The sequence below is a fragment of the Populus nigra genome, chromosome 3 (assembly GCF_951802175.1).
Source record: "Populus nigra chromosome 3, ddPopNigr1.1, whole genome shotgun sequence".
Classification (NCBI taxonomy): Eukaryota; Viridiplantae; Streptophyta; class Magnoliopsida; order Malpighiales; family Salicaceae; genus Populus; species Populus nigra.
Window position 1 is genome coordinate 16,155,670 of NC_084854.1, and position 12,482 is coordinate 16,168,151.

General features: G+C 33.6%; 1 protein-coding gene across 3 annotated transcripts; it reads right to left on the minus strand.

Moving 5' to 3' along the window:
• Positions 1-317: 317 nt before the first annotated feature.
• On the minus strand, positions 318-11,372 carry LOC133690319 (uncharacterized). 3 transcript variants are annotated; one of them, XM_062110566.1, is made up of 15 exons: positions 11,218-11,372; positions 10,437-10,536; positions 10,195-10,322; positions 9,942-10,095; positions 9,692-9,801; positions 9,465-9,548; positions 9,346-9,394; positions 9,160-9,251; positions 8,874-9,012; positions 8,541-8,623; positions 7,118-8,418; positions 5,295-5,402; positions 4,262-5,210; positions 4,065-4,165; positions 318-506 (listed from the first exon to the last, which is right to left on the minus strand). In XM_062110566.1, the coding sequence occupies exons 2-13, from the start codon at positions 10,527-10,529 to the stop codon at positions 4,660-4,662; spliced, it is 2,892 nt and encodes a 963-aa protein (XP_061966550.1). In that variant the 5' UTR covers positions 10,530-10,536; positions 11,218-11,372; the 3' UTR covers positions 318-506; positions 4,065-4,165; positions 4,262-4,659. The 3 variants fall into 3 exon arrangements, with proteins under 3 accessions (XP_061966550.1, XP_061966551.1, XP_061966549.1); XM_062110567.1 differs by lacking the exon at positions 318-506 and adding an exon at positions 1,834-2,162; XM_062110565.1 differs by lacking the exon at positions 318-506 and having other exon boundaries at positions 3,638-4,165.
• Positions 11,373-12,482: the final 1,110 nt, after the last annotated feature.

The following is a 12,482-nucleotide window of genomic DNA, read 5'->3' on the forward strand; positions in this document are numbered from 1 at the left end:
TGATGCCACAAATTCTATCCCTAAAAACCATATTTTGATTATGTCATAACTACATCAACTGTACTCGAACTGTTAGATAATTATAGTCAGTGATGACATCATTGTCCCATAACTATTACATATTCATACATGAGATTTTCACTTCATATGGCTCCTTGAAGGCTATAAATAAATCTAAGGGCCAAATCATATTATTTATCTCGGTATATTTGTAGGATAGATATCCAAATCTAATCAGATACCTCTTAATTCTAAAGTTTGACTAATATAATTTTATCTATTATATTACTAAAATAAAGTACTTGATTGATTTCATCTTTTAGGAATTTGAATATTTCTTTCTTGAGCAATAACTTAAATCTTTCAATACAATACTTCTTGTATAAATACCAATTGTACATACAGTTAACAAGTCAACAGTATCCCCTAATTCCGAGTTAGTAATTCTAGTTCAAATCAGGACAATATAAACCTATTGCAAAGGGCTTTAGAAGCAAGCAAGCAACCTGAAAAGAGTAGATCAAAAATTTCATGATTAATAAAAAGGTATATTAACGGTGTAAGAGTAAGTAAGTAAACATATCAGGTGTAGCAAGCAAACACATAAAGACACAATTAAATATCTCTAACAATTACCCTTTTTTTTTCTTTTTCTTTTCTAATTTGAATAAGTTAGAAAAGAAAAGGAATAAAAATGGATTCAACTACAACCAAACATGAACCGAGTTCAAGTTTCAAGTGAATTTACTTAAATTAAATTAAGAGAACAAAAGTGAAAATGCAGTTAGGGCAACAATATCATACAAGAAGTTGAAATAAAATAGAAAGACTATACTTCTATTCTAATCTAAACTTGTAATGTAAATAGAATTTAAATAATTGTATTACTTATTTTTACTAGTACTATATTGGTTGCAACAAGATCTTTTGTAATTTGATTTTGAGTTAGTAACTCGTATTTTTTTCCTTCTTCGTTTCGAATAGGAAAATAGACAAGTTGAGTGAATAAAAATCAAAAAAAGATTCATGGTTAATGGTAAGATGTTCGAATAAAGGTTATTTTAGAATATATCAGTTGTGTTTAAAACAATGTTAATAAGAAATCAATAGGCATTTCTAGATATATTACTCAAAAGAATAGACATAATAAGCCTAGTTGATTGAAGTTGAGAAAATTAGAATAGACATAATAAGCCTAGTTGATTGAAGTTGAGAAAATTTTATCCATGTTGTTACAAACATACAATTCATGGGGAGATAAAGAAATAGATGAAGGGGTTATTTGTTTTTGAGGGCCAGCCACGCTTCTAAAAAAATTTGAATCTTTTTGATATGCTGATGTCAAAAATAAATTTTAAAAAATAAAAATTATTTTTAATGTATTTCCAAACGAAAATATTTTGAAAAGCAACTGATACCGCAATATCAAACACTACTTAAATCAATCATCTATGTATGAGTCATTCAAGAAGATGAAAGATAAAATATTAACATATACATGTATATATATATACACATACAATAACAAATATATGTTTTACATTTTCTAACATTTTCATAAGATCTTCGTGATTGTTCTTCAAAAGCCACTAATGCATATTGAATTATAAATCTTTAGAGCCAATTCTAATTGTTCAATAAAAATATAATTCAATGCCATTTGTTTTTTTTTTTTCCTTAGTTTGTCGAATCTACCATCTAAAGCAAAAAAAAAGGTAAAGTAATCTTGTGCTTTGCAGTGATTTCAGATCTATTAAGTCTCATGATATTCTCCATCACTTAATAGATTTCGCATTTGTTTTTTCCATTATTGCTATCATGAGACACGTGATAGATACACAATCAAATCCCAAAACTCAAATCAAGTCAGGTTTGATTTACACCTGATTGGGTTCAAGTCGAGTTCAGGTAAACATTTTAGGTTCAGATTTAGGTGTGTGTGAATATTACAAAATCCAACCCATAAATATCATCCCTAGTTTCAATGGGTGACAACATGCATTGGATGAAACGATTGCATTGCCAACGACAATCCATTGGATGAAAAGAGAAGCTAGCTGCTAGATGAAACGACCTGCCTCTATGCCTTACAATAAATGTTTTCTTTGTTCAATTACATTCACAGCCTTCATTCCCATTACGGTGGCACACGGTACTTCAGTCTGGACCCAATTCATCTCATTGTAAAAACAGAACAAAAAAATAGAGGTAAATAAATAAAAAAATATATAAATTCAATAATCAGGTCGTTTGTTCTAGTTGATTCAATAAATACAATTAACTTAATAATATAATTAAAAAACAGCAATAAATAAACCAAATTAAATATATATATATACACACACTATTATCAACTTAAAAATATTTTAGAAAAATTATCTTCTCAATATTTAATAACAAAATGAAAATTAAATGAAAATAAAACAGGAAAAAGAAATTAAAACTCAATTTTTAATAAATCAAATTAAAAAAACCCAAAAAAAAACCAACTTCAATCAATCTACCAAATACACAACTTGATCATAAAACCAAAATAACCCGGTAAAAAACAAATTAAATAAAACAACAAAACTCAAATATTAAACAACACAATATTAAAGAGCAAAACTAAAAAATAATCAACTTAAAAAATCAACAAAAAAATAACTGTAAAAAGGACCTACGAAAAAATAAAAATCAACTTGAGCTAATTTTTAGAACTTATAACCTGAAACATGAGACGAAAACTAACCCTACAAAAACAAACATAAAAAAAAATCACGAAGCTAAATCCATAATCAATAAAATAACATGAATAAAATTTTTAAAAAATCAATAAAAAAATTAAAAACAAAATAAATATCCATAAAATAAGAATCAAATCAAACATAAATATAAAATAAAACAAAATGTTCTGGAATGAAATTAAAAATAACAAAATAACAAAAAAAAAAAATAGGAACAAATTTTATATATTAAATGACATCAAATTTTAAGGTACGAAATAAATAGCAATAAATTTAATACAAAGATCAGATGATCTAGGACACCTCTGAATTTTGCAAAAATGTTTCAGATGCATTTTTGCAAAAATGTATGCAACCAATTCTCTTCACATCATTAAAATCAAAGGTTCAGATTATCTGTTGGCTAAACATAAAGGTAGTCCCTGAAATATTAACAATTTATTATTATCATATTCCACCCAGTTCCTCTATCACTCACCAACATCAAACAGCCAAAAATCTATCAAAAATCTGTTGTATTAGGAAAGACAATTTCAAAGGCAAACTTTGACTCTTATTTTGTTAGGAGGCAGATGGAAAAAACGTGGACTACGGCAGATGGAAAAAACGTGGACTACCAAGTTAAAAAATTGGGATACAAGTAACAGATTTATATTACATAAAGGAGGCACAGTTGTGGATCTCATTGAGCTACACCCTAACCATATTTATTCGGTGTCTCTGTATTTCGTTCTTCAGATATTCTCATGTATCAACCAAAATAATTGCAAGAAAACCTAGCTATTTCTGTGGCAGAGAAGGTATATCAGAGGACAAGATCCCTTGGAAGCAACTCAAACATTGAAACCAAGAAGTTGAAATGATATTATCAACTTTTTGTCTCAAGAATGTATGTCTCCGAGAAACAAAAAGACACTAAATAGGTTCATTTTCTTATTTCCATTTCAAATCAGATGTATGCTTAACAAGCAATATTGACCAAAACGATTACAGATCAATATTGACCAAAACATCAATTGGCTACATTACAGATCCAGAATCAAGCTCGAAAATGTTTTCTTGTATCCCCCCCACCCCACCCCACCCCACCCCATAATGCAAGGACAAATAGATTCACTGGCACAACTCATTATGTGAGGAGAAAGAAACGGGAGACAAACAATAGTTTAAACTCTGTTTTCATTCATGTAAGGCAACATTAAAAAAAGGAAGGAAAGAAACGAAGACCTTCATTTTTCTATTATCTATAGGAAGCCTCAGTTTTCCATTTGAACTCTAGCTTTGGGCCTATTTGTTAAGATGATGAACATATCTGAATTAGGTGCAACTACCAAATACCTTCTTTATTCATGTAAGACGTGAGTACGACAGATTCACTCCAAGTCTAAAAAACTGCCAAAATGTGCATTGTTAAAACCAGTGTTCTTTTCCCAGCTAACCTGCAAATAGAAAGACAAGTAGAGCATGAACAAATAATTATTCGATGTATATTGATTTTTTGAATTCACAAGCACACAAGAAGACTTGCCATTCACCTTCTCTTTATATGGATAAAAAGATGTCGATAATGATGCATGATATGAACATGCATCTGGATTAAATGGAATAACCATTCAACTCAGATGCACCACAAAGAGTGAAGCCAAGAGCAATCCCAGTCACTCGAGGCTTAGTAATCCCTTGCAGCCCACACTGAATTCTGCCATGACAATAAACTGCCTTTTCACTCGCTCCATTAGAAGATAGAAGTTCCTGGTCATGAGAGGGGCAAAGAATACATCTGGCTAGGGTTTGCCAACAACCAATATGCACCAACACAAAGAAACTGAAACATATTCATCCACGGGCACCTTAGAATGCACCAAATTAACCACTATGTTAAGTTCATCAGCCTATTCAAGCATAAAGGAGTAATTCCAATCCCCAGCAGCAATCACATTGCAAATCCTCTGTTGTATAGATTGCTGGTACCAGACATCTGATACTTCAAATCCTCATAACTAGGAACAAATTTGCTAAATCCCATCCCTCCATTTCCTAGGAATTCTGGCATACAAGGATCACTAACATTTTTTACCTCATTCCAACCACCCAAACTGCCATTTGAGATGTGCACATTTCTAATCTGTTGAGCCGTCAATTGTGTAAATGATGAAGGTTTGTTGGGCGGGGATTGACCCAGAAGCACAGGTGAAATGGAGTACGTATCATCTGGGGGAGAGAATCTATTCCTGAAGCGATCTGATAACCTTATGTTCTGCTGTGCAGAAATAGATTGCCGCATCAGCATCTGAAGCTCTGAATCATGATCAAAAGGACTAAAATGAGGAGATAAAGCTGGCTTTGCATCAAAGCCTGGATTATTCAGCCTTGCTGAAAGAAATCCTTTGCCAACTTCCATTATTGCAGGATCAATGAATTCAACATCCCCAGAGATGCCAATGTTCCGAGATAGTGGTGCAGAGTTTTGTAGAAAATGATTTGCTGGAGAATAAAAAAAATATATTAAAATTCATTGAAGAGAAAGACAACAAAATGGCAAACCATCATAAATTATAAATCACAAACCAGAATGGTCAAAATCATAGTGCACTGCTCCATGAGTAGGAAAGCCTGGAGGTACAACTCTACTTGGCACTGAGAATCCTGGTGGGGGAGAAGTGGAAGTTTTGGAAACTGTTCATGGCATTGCAGCAAAAAATAAATAAATAAGTACGGAGACTAGTTCCAAAGCTTCGTAAGAACGGCAAAGAATAAATTTTAAATTCAAGGAAATTCACAGTTCAAAATCTTCCTGAGATAAAGTTTATTTTTTATCAAAATCTTCCTAAGTTGAGGCTTTGCATAACTGACAGTACAAGCTATGAGGATTCAAGCATTTTAGTATTCCCAAATATAACTAAAAACTGGACAAGAATCTTTCTAGATAACTCTTCACCCAACATGTGAACAAAAACTAAAATAACTGCACCGATGATATGACTAAGCACCACGACCCCTGTGACTTTCTCAACTCTGACTGTGACTTTCTAAAGAGCAATGGAATTTCTTGTTCTATCTAAAAGGCATCATTATCACATGTCAAGATTTTACCTTCAATAGCCCATCTCTAAAATTTATCAATGGTTTAAATTCTGAAAATTTATCAATATTTCAAATTCTGAAAAAGAAACTAACACACTCCATCCCTCCCAAGATTGATACCAAGCAAGCATAAAATAAAAGATTTGATTAATAAGGGAGCAAGATAGAGAAATAAAATTTGAAGGCATTTTCTTTCATAGAATACCCTCAGCATGTGAGCAGGAAGCCGCCGTATCATGTCACCCCAATGACCATCCGGTCATAACTATAAAGCAAATTAAAATATCAGTAGTTACTTTAATCTGTTATTTAGAAAGATGACCTCCTTAGGACCAGAGCCTAGAAACCATCTCCATGTTTCTTCTAAATAACAGGCATGCATCCCACAGTGGTATGAATTAAAAAGGAAACCATCCCTAATAAAGGCTGCAGCCCTTTCCACAACACCTAAGAATACCTGGATAGCAATATCTACCTCCCAACTTCAAAGAGTTAATATTCCAAAAGACAATCTATCCCTTCATAAAGAGTTGGTTTGTTGTTCTGAAACCTAAAGCCACCTTACACGTTTGGGAGGTACCAAGGCCCCACCAAACATTCCAGTTCTCTACATGTCCCTGTTGCAAGGCTATAGCTATAGCCTAACTGGCAGCAACACCTTTTCAAAAAAGAACAGCTCAAGTTTAAATCCTTCTTCCCCAAACTATTGAATAACACCCCCACCCCCTGGAAAAAAAGACACATTCTCCAATAAACAGGAGATGAATCATTCAGATCTAAGAAAGGAATGGCATTCCCCATGATTCAAGGAAATAAATCAAAAACACATTTGTTAAGATAGGAATAATGCTAGAGTTTTTTACTGAATCTCTTGCTGAATAGGGTAGCCTGAGTGAATGACACGATATTAATTTTAAAAATATTCCCTTACTGATAGTACCCTATGCCATTGCTTTAGCAAGAACTGCCAATATGAAAACAGCACATAATTTAGTTGGGAGTATCCCTGGCATTACTCTTTATCATAGATAGTTTTCTGAACTCAGAGCATTACTCACAAATACATAAAGGATGTATCATGCATCATCATATCATACATGGAAAAAAAACAAATGGATTTCCCGTTATACAAGACAATGGCAAGAATATGTTTGGCAAAATTTAACAAAAATATGCATGAGGGCCATAGCAAGACAGCAATGGTACTACAATGGCAAACCATAATACATCCAGTTACATGAAAGGAACAGCTTCAGAAGAAAATAGGAAGATGCATCATGCATTGTATCAAAATAGACGGCACTCACCAGAAAAACTAGATGTAAAAGGATGCTTGCTAAGGAAACCATTTGATTCCACGGAACTAATATTTGAAGAGATGCCATGATAATTGTCCATCCAAGGATCCTTGTTTTCAATAATATAATTTGAGGAAGAAGATTTATTTGTTGCATTTTCAAGTGAATGCTCCAAATTAGACAAATGATTAGAGAAACCATCCTGCCTGGCAAATGAGAACCTTGATTGACTACTCTCTTGTGCTTTTCGCATGCATGGTATTTTGCGGCAACTTTGTTGTTTATCATTATCAGCCAGCAACTTGACAAAACTCTGAGGTGATGTCAACGAATCTTCCCATACACCAGAATCAATGGATAGAATATTTGAGATAATGCTGCTCTCATCTGTATCTAGATCAAGTTTATAGTCAATACTAGCTACATTACTACCATGTTCTTCCAAGCACTTCCCCGGTCCTACCTCTGACAAGACACTAGAATAGTTAGAAGACCTATCCCACTCAACAAGGCCATTGGCTTGCCTGTCATGCAACCCATTAGACAAAACAGTGTTGCCAGATCTGAATGGAAAAGCAAACTCATCATGCTTAGCAGGAACAATGCTTGGATGTACATCAATAGTGCTTTGACAATTCTCGCCTTGCCGCCAGGAATGATAGGTTGACTGCTCCAAATACTGTTTTGGAGAAAGTAAAGATGAAATGGGTGGTTCATGATGGATGCTTCCAAAGCCCTGGACTTCCCGGTCATCAAAACATAGTAAATCCTCAACAATTGCACATTCTCTCAGTTTTGGCGAGGATGAAGAATTACTAGGTGGCTCGCTCACGAAAGGTTGTGAGCCTTGACTTTTGGGCAGTTTATGATTAGAAATTGAAATATCTGGAGTAACCGGTTCACGGTACTCATCCTTAAGGTGATCATCAATGCTAATTGATGATAATCCAGAGCATAGTCCCTGCAAGTCCCCATCTGCATGAAAATTTTCATCTTCATCCAGACCAGTAAAATAGGACAGTTTAGTAATTTTTGAAGGGCTAGTTCCAGCTGGTGGTTCATCAGTATCACTAGCACTGTCCTGAGATGCTGGAGGACAAGGAAAATGGTCAATCGATGTTAGATTGGCAGGATGCACTTCACAGCTTCCTTCAGGTATGGTTCTTTTTATATCACCAGAACTTTTGGTGATCACAACTTCTGGCGCAAGACCATGGTCCCCATGTGATGTCTCAGGTTTATGATTGGGAGTTCCACCAGATGATGACAAACTTGTAACTGGTGGCAAACTGCCAGCGACACGCGTAACCCTGAAAAAGGCATTAAATAGAATATAATAAAATTCTGAATGCCACATACCATAACATAGAAGTCAGCATGCCACATATCATAAGATGAAATTCAGGATGTCATATAACAACAGATCTCATACCATGAAGATGCCCCGTGAAGTGTATTGGATCTTCCAGCACCACTATCTGCACATGACCCGCTATCCCAGTTCACAATATTTTGCTGGAAAGCAACAGTCAGGGTATTTCAAATAGTAAGAGCACTGCATGAGTAATAAACAATAACACTACTTTTTTAGATTTGTTCATTTTAACTTTACTGAACTAGAGATCATTCAATATTTTTATCTTATAATGATTACATAAGATTATATAATTTAATGATCAGTCCTTCAAGAATACAGTCCCCAAATGCATCACCATAAATAACCTTTTTTTTTTCTGAAAAGGCAAAATATAACATGGAGGCTTACATTTGAAGAAGTATTAGCATCAAGTTTGGCCGTGGATGATATGTTCCTATTGGTGGATTCATCTGCTGAGGGTGGCAAAACATTTCCTGATCGCCGATGCAAATTATTTGTAGCACCAACAATTTGTTGTACTCTACTCCTTTAAAACAATAATAAGATAATTTAAGAACAATACAGGTATATATGAATAGCAAAAAGACCAGGAATATTAGGCAAGTCTTCTTAAGCAAAGTAATTTAATGTAAGAGAGATGAAAACTGGAAAATGGTGGAGACCAGATAATAACCTTGTAAAGGCTGAAACTAAATCATCTTTTGTAAAACTATCTTCCTCAGAGCCAAAATCATGCAAATATAAACAGTCCGGAATGCTGCAAGGCTGGAACAACAGAAGTATTAGCACATGGGTAGCAGAGAAAGCTCAGTTCTTGGTATGCAGACTTGTAAAAGATGAATAGTCTGCATGTTCTTACTGTATTTTTCAGCCATGCATGGCAGTATTTTGTTGTTCCAAAACATGCCCTGTATACAACTCTTATTAATCAACAGATTGTCAACAAAAAAGTAACACACAGAGGAACGATCATCTTACCTCAAGGATCTACCTTCTAAGACAAAACTGTGCACTGATTGAATACAACGAACTGCTTCATCCTCTTTTGCATATGTTATATACCTAACAAGTGAAAAAAGGTACCGTGTTAACACTACAAAACATCAAATGACTACAGTATGACAGAATCCCTAATTAGGATTCAAGTTTCAGCCCACTGTAGGGGGGAGAGAGCATTTGACAAAAAAAATGGAAAGTGAACATACACACAACAACTGTTGTTTGCAGCATGTTGAATTGCCCCTGTTGCGGTTCGAGATATAGACACCTTCAGAACCTTTCCATATTGGCCAAAGTACTCTTTTCGCTGAAGAAGCTGATAGAAACAAAAAAAAAATCCAACTCAGACTCCAGAAATATATAAAGAAGTGTAAGCAGATGCAAGAATTATTACAGCAAGATTACATCTACATAGAAGCTGTGATGAGATGCACAAAGATACACAAAAATACTCACGGATTCATCTGCAAGATTAAGAGGTAATCCAATTATATACACTAGATTCCTTTGAATGACTCTAACATTGCTTAGATGCATCCTTCCATCAGATGTTTTTGGCTTCACCTTATGGGACTTCAGTTTTCTCTCTGAATGCATTTCAGCTACTAGCCTACATAGCAAAGAGTGCATGTTGAATTGTGGACATCAACAACTCATCAAATAGTATTTGAACAATAGAAAGGAACCGCACAGTGAGCATGATTATAACCTTTCACAATTTGCTGCCATCCCCACAATTTTTTCTTTGTCATAAGGTGTACGACACGCTGGGCAGCGACCCTCAGAGTTATCCTTGTCGGCCATTTCCATAATGTGGTTCCAGCACCAAACACAGACCTGTGACAATAAGAGAGAAGAAAACAAATGTGAACATAATATAATAGAGATGTGGAGAAGCCAACAGTCTTTTTGCACAGAAACTAATATACAAGTAAGGCTCATAGCTTAAACCTCATAACCACATTTGCATGGTTTCAATTGCTGATCAGTCAAATCCATCTCCTCAGCACACAATGGGCATGTCTTGTCTCCCTTGTCACTCATGATTTCCCTGGAGAATATTCAAGCAACATTAGACATATCTTCATATAACATAATTCAAAAATAATTCGGCCAGTGCCAAGATTTCCTAACACCCATAAAAAAATAAAAAGAATCCACCCAATTCTACCAATTATCTCAGTTTAGACTAGTTAAAACAACTAAAAATAGCTTCTACACTCAAACAATAAACATAACACACCCAAGTTTCATAACAAAACAAAAGGTCAAAAATGTCAATTTTTTTCAATTTCTCAGCAACCAAACAGAGTATTATCAAGTAAATATTCATAAATTCTATTAAATCTAATCATGCAACTGATGAAAAAAAAACACTTCATGTTCACTAACCAACAAAGTCAACAACAACAAGAAGAAATACACAAAAATCAACAAAGCAATTGAAAAAAAAAATCCAAACTAACCAATCTAAGAGAAATCATACATTTGTACATCCAAACCCGATTCAGGATCCGAAAAATCAGAGTTCAATTTCCAATCAAGATGTGTTAAACAAGAGACGGATTTTTCAATTTTTAGATGGTAACTTTCTTTCTAGGTTTAACGATCTAGGTTATTATTATTATTATTCCAAAAAAAAAAGTTTCGATCTTAAATTAGTTAAGGTCAGCCAAAGTAATAAATAGAATAAAAGAGAGATTTCTTTTTCTTCCTGAAGAGAGAGACTTACAGTGAGGAAGAGAAAAAAAGCAGAAGAGGAGGGGGAGGAATCTCTGAGCTTTGAGCTTGTGTATGAGAGAAAGAGAAGGCGACCTCTGGATAAAAGTGAAAGCCACAAACAAGTGAGCGTGTTTACTAGTGGGTGTGTCCGTGTTTTATTTTTTATTTTTATTAATAATGATTTTTGGATGGACGGATGGGATGGGATGGGATGGGATGGTGGGGATGGTTGTGGGTGGGATGGGATGGGATGGCATTGCTGTTGTTTGTCGTTGATGGATGGATAGATGATTGCTTGTTTTTGCGCTTGTGCTTGTGTGCTTTGAGTTTGCTTACCTGTCATTAACGTAATTGCTGCTCCTCTTCGTTACCTTGGGGTTGATTGGCGCTGGGTTCAACCCTAGTTTTTGTAAATCTTAAAACAAATTACTTTTATTTTTAATTTAATTTTTATTTAATTTTTATTATTTTAATATATTTTTATTAAAAATAATTTTTATTTATTTTTAAATAAAAAATATTTTAAAAATTATCTTAAAAGAAAACTTCAGTTGTTTCTTTCAAGATCGAGATTTAAGCTATTTGAACTACATTCTAGTCAGTTTATTTAAAAATTGATCAAATTTAACATTTTAAAAACATTGCATATATGATCAAAAAATTTTAAAAAAAATTATTAAAAAATTAACGGGGCTCAATCTTTCATGCAAACCAATAAATATTATTTTTATGAATTTAAATAGTACAATAACTATATTTTGCTCTTCTAAAAAAATCAATGAATTATTTATTGTGATTAATATGATCATTTCACAAGGATTAATTAATTATTTTCAAATTGATAAGGGATAAATCAGTCTTTTATATTTTTTAAAACACAATCAAATGATTAAATTACTCTTTTGAGTTTTAGATCAATTAAAATGTATTTTGTTGTTAGAGATTCGATATTAAAGATACACACACAGGGTCTAAAATCTTGAATCCTAATTTTATGATCACAAGAGTCGGGTCTAATGACCAAAACTATTGTTGACATGCAACACTTCATTAAAAAAAAACTAAAAAGGACTCAAGGTTTTATTGCAGTGGTTTTTTAGGACTTTTGCACGGGATATATTTGGTATTATAGAATTAGTGAGGGATATGTATGCCTTTTACTTTATTTATTGCACAGTGTAAAGTCCTAGATACTCTTTGAAGCAGAATTTATGTTTGCTTTGGGATATAGGCTTTTTCGGTTTTCCTTCTCTTGAGCACAATGAGACTATCAAC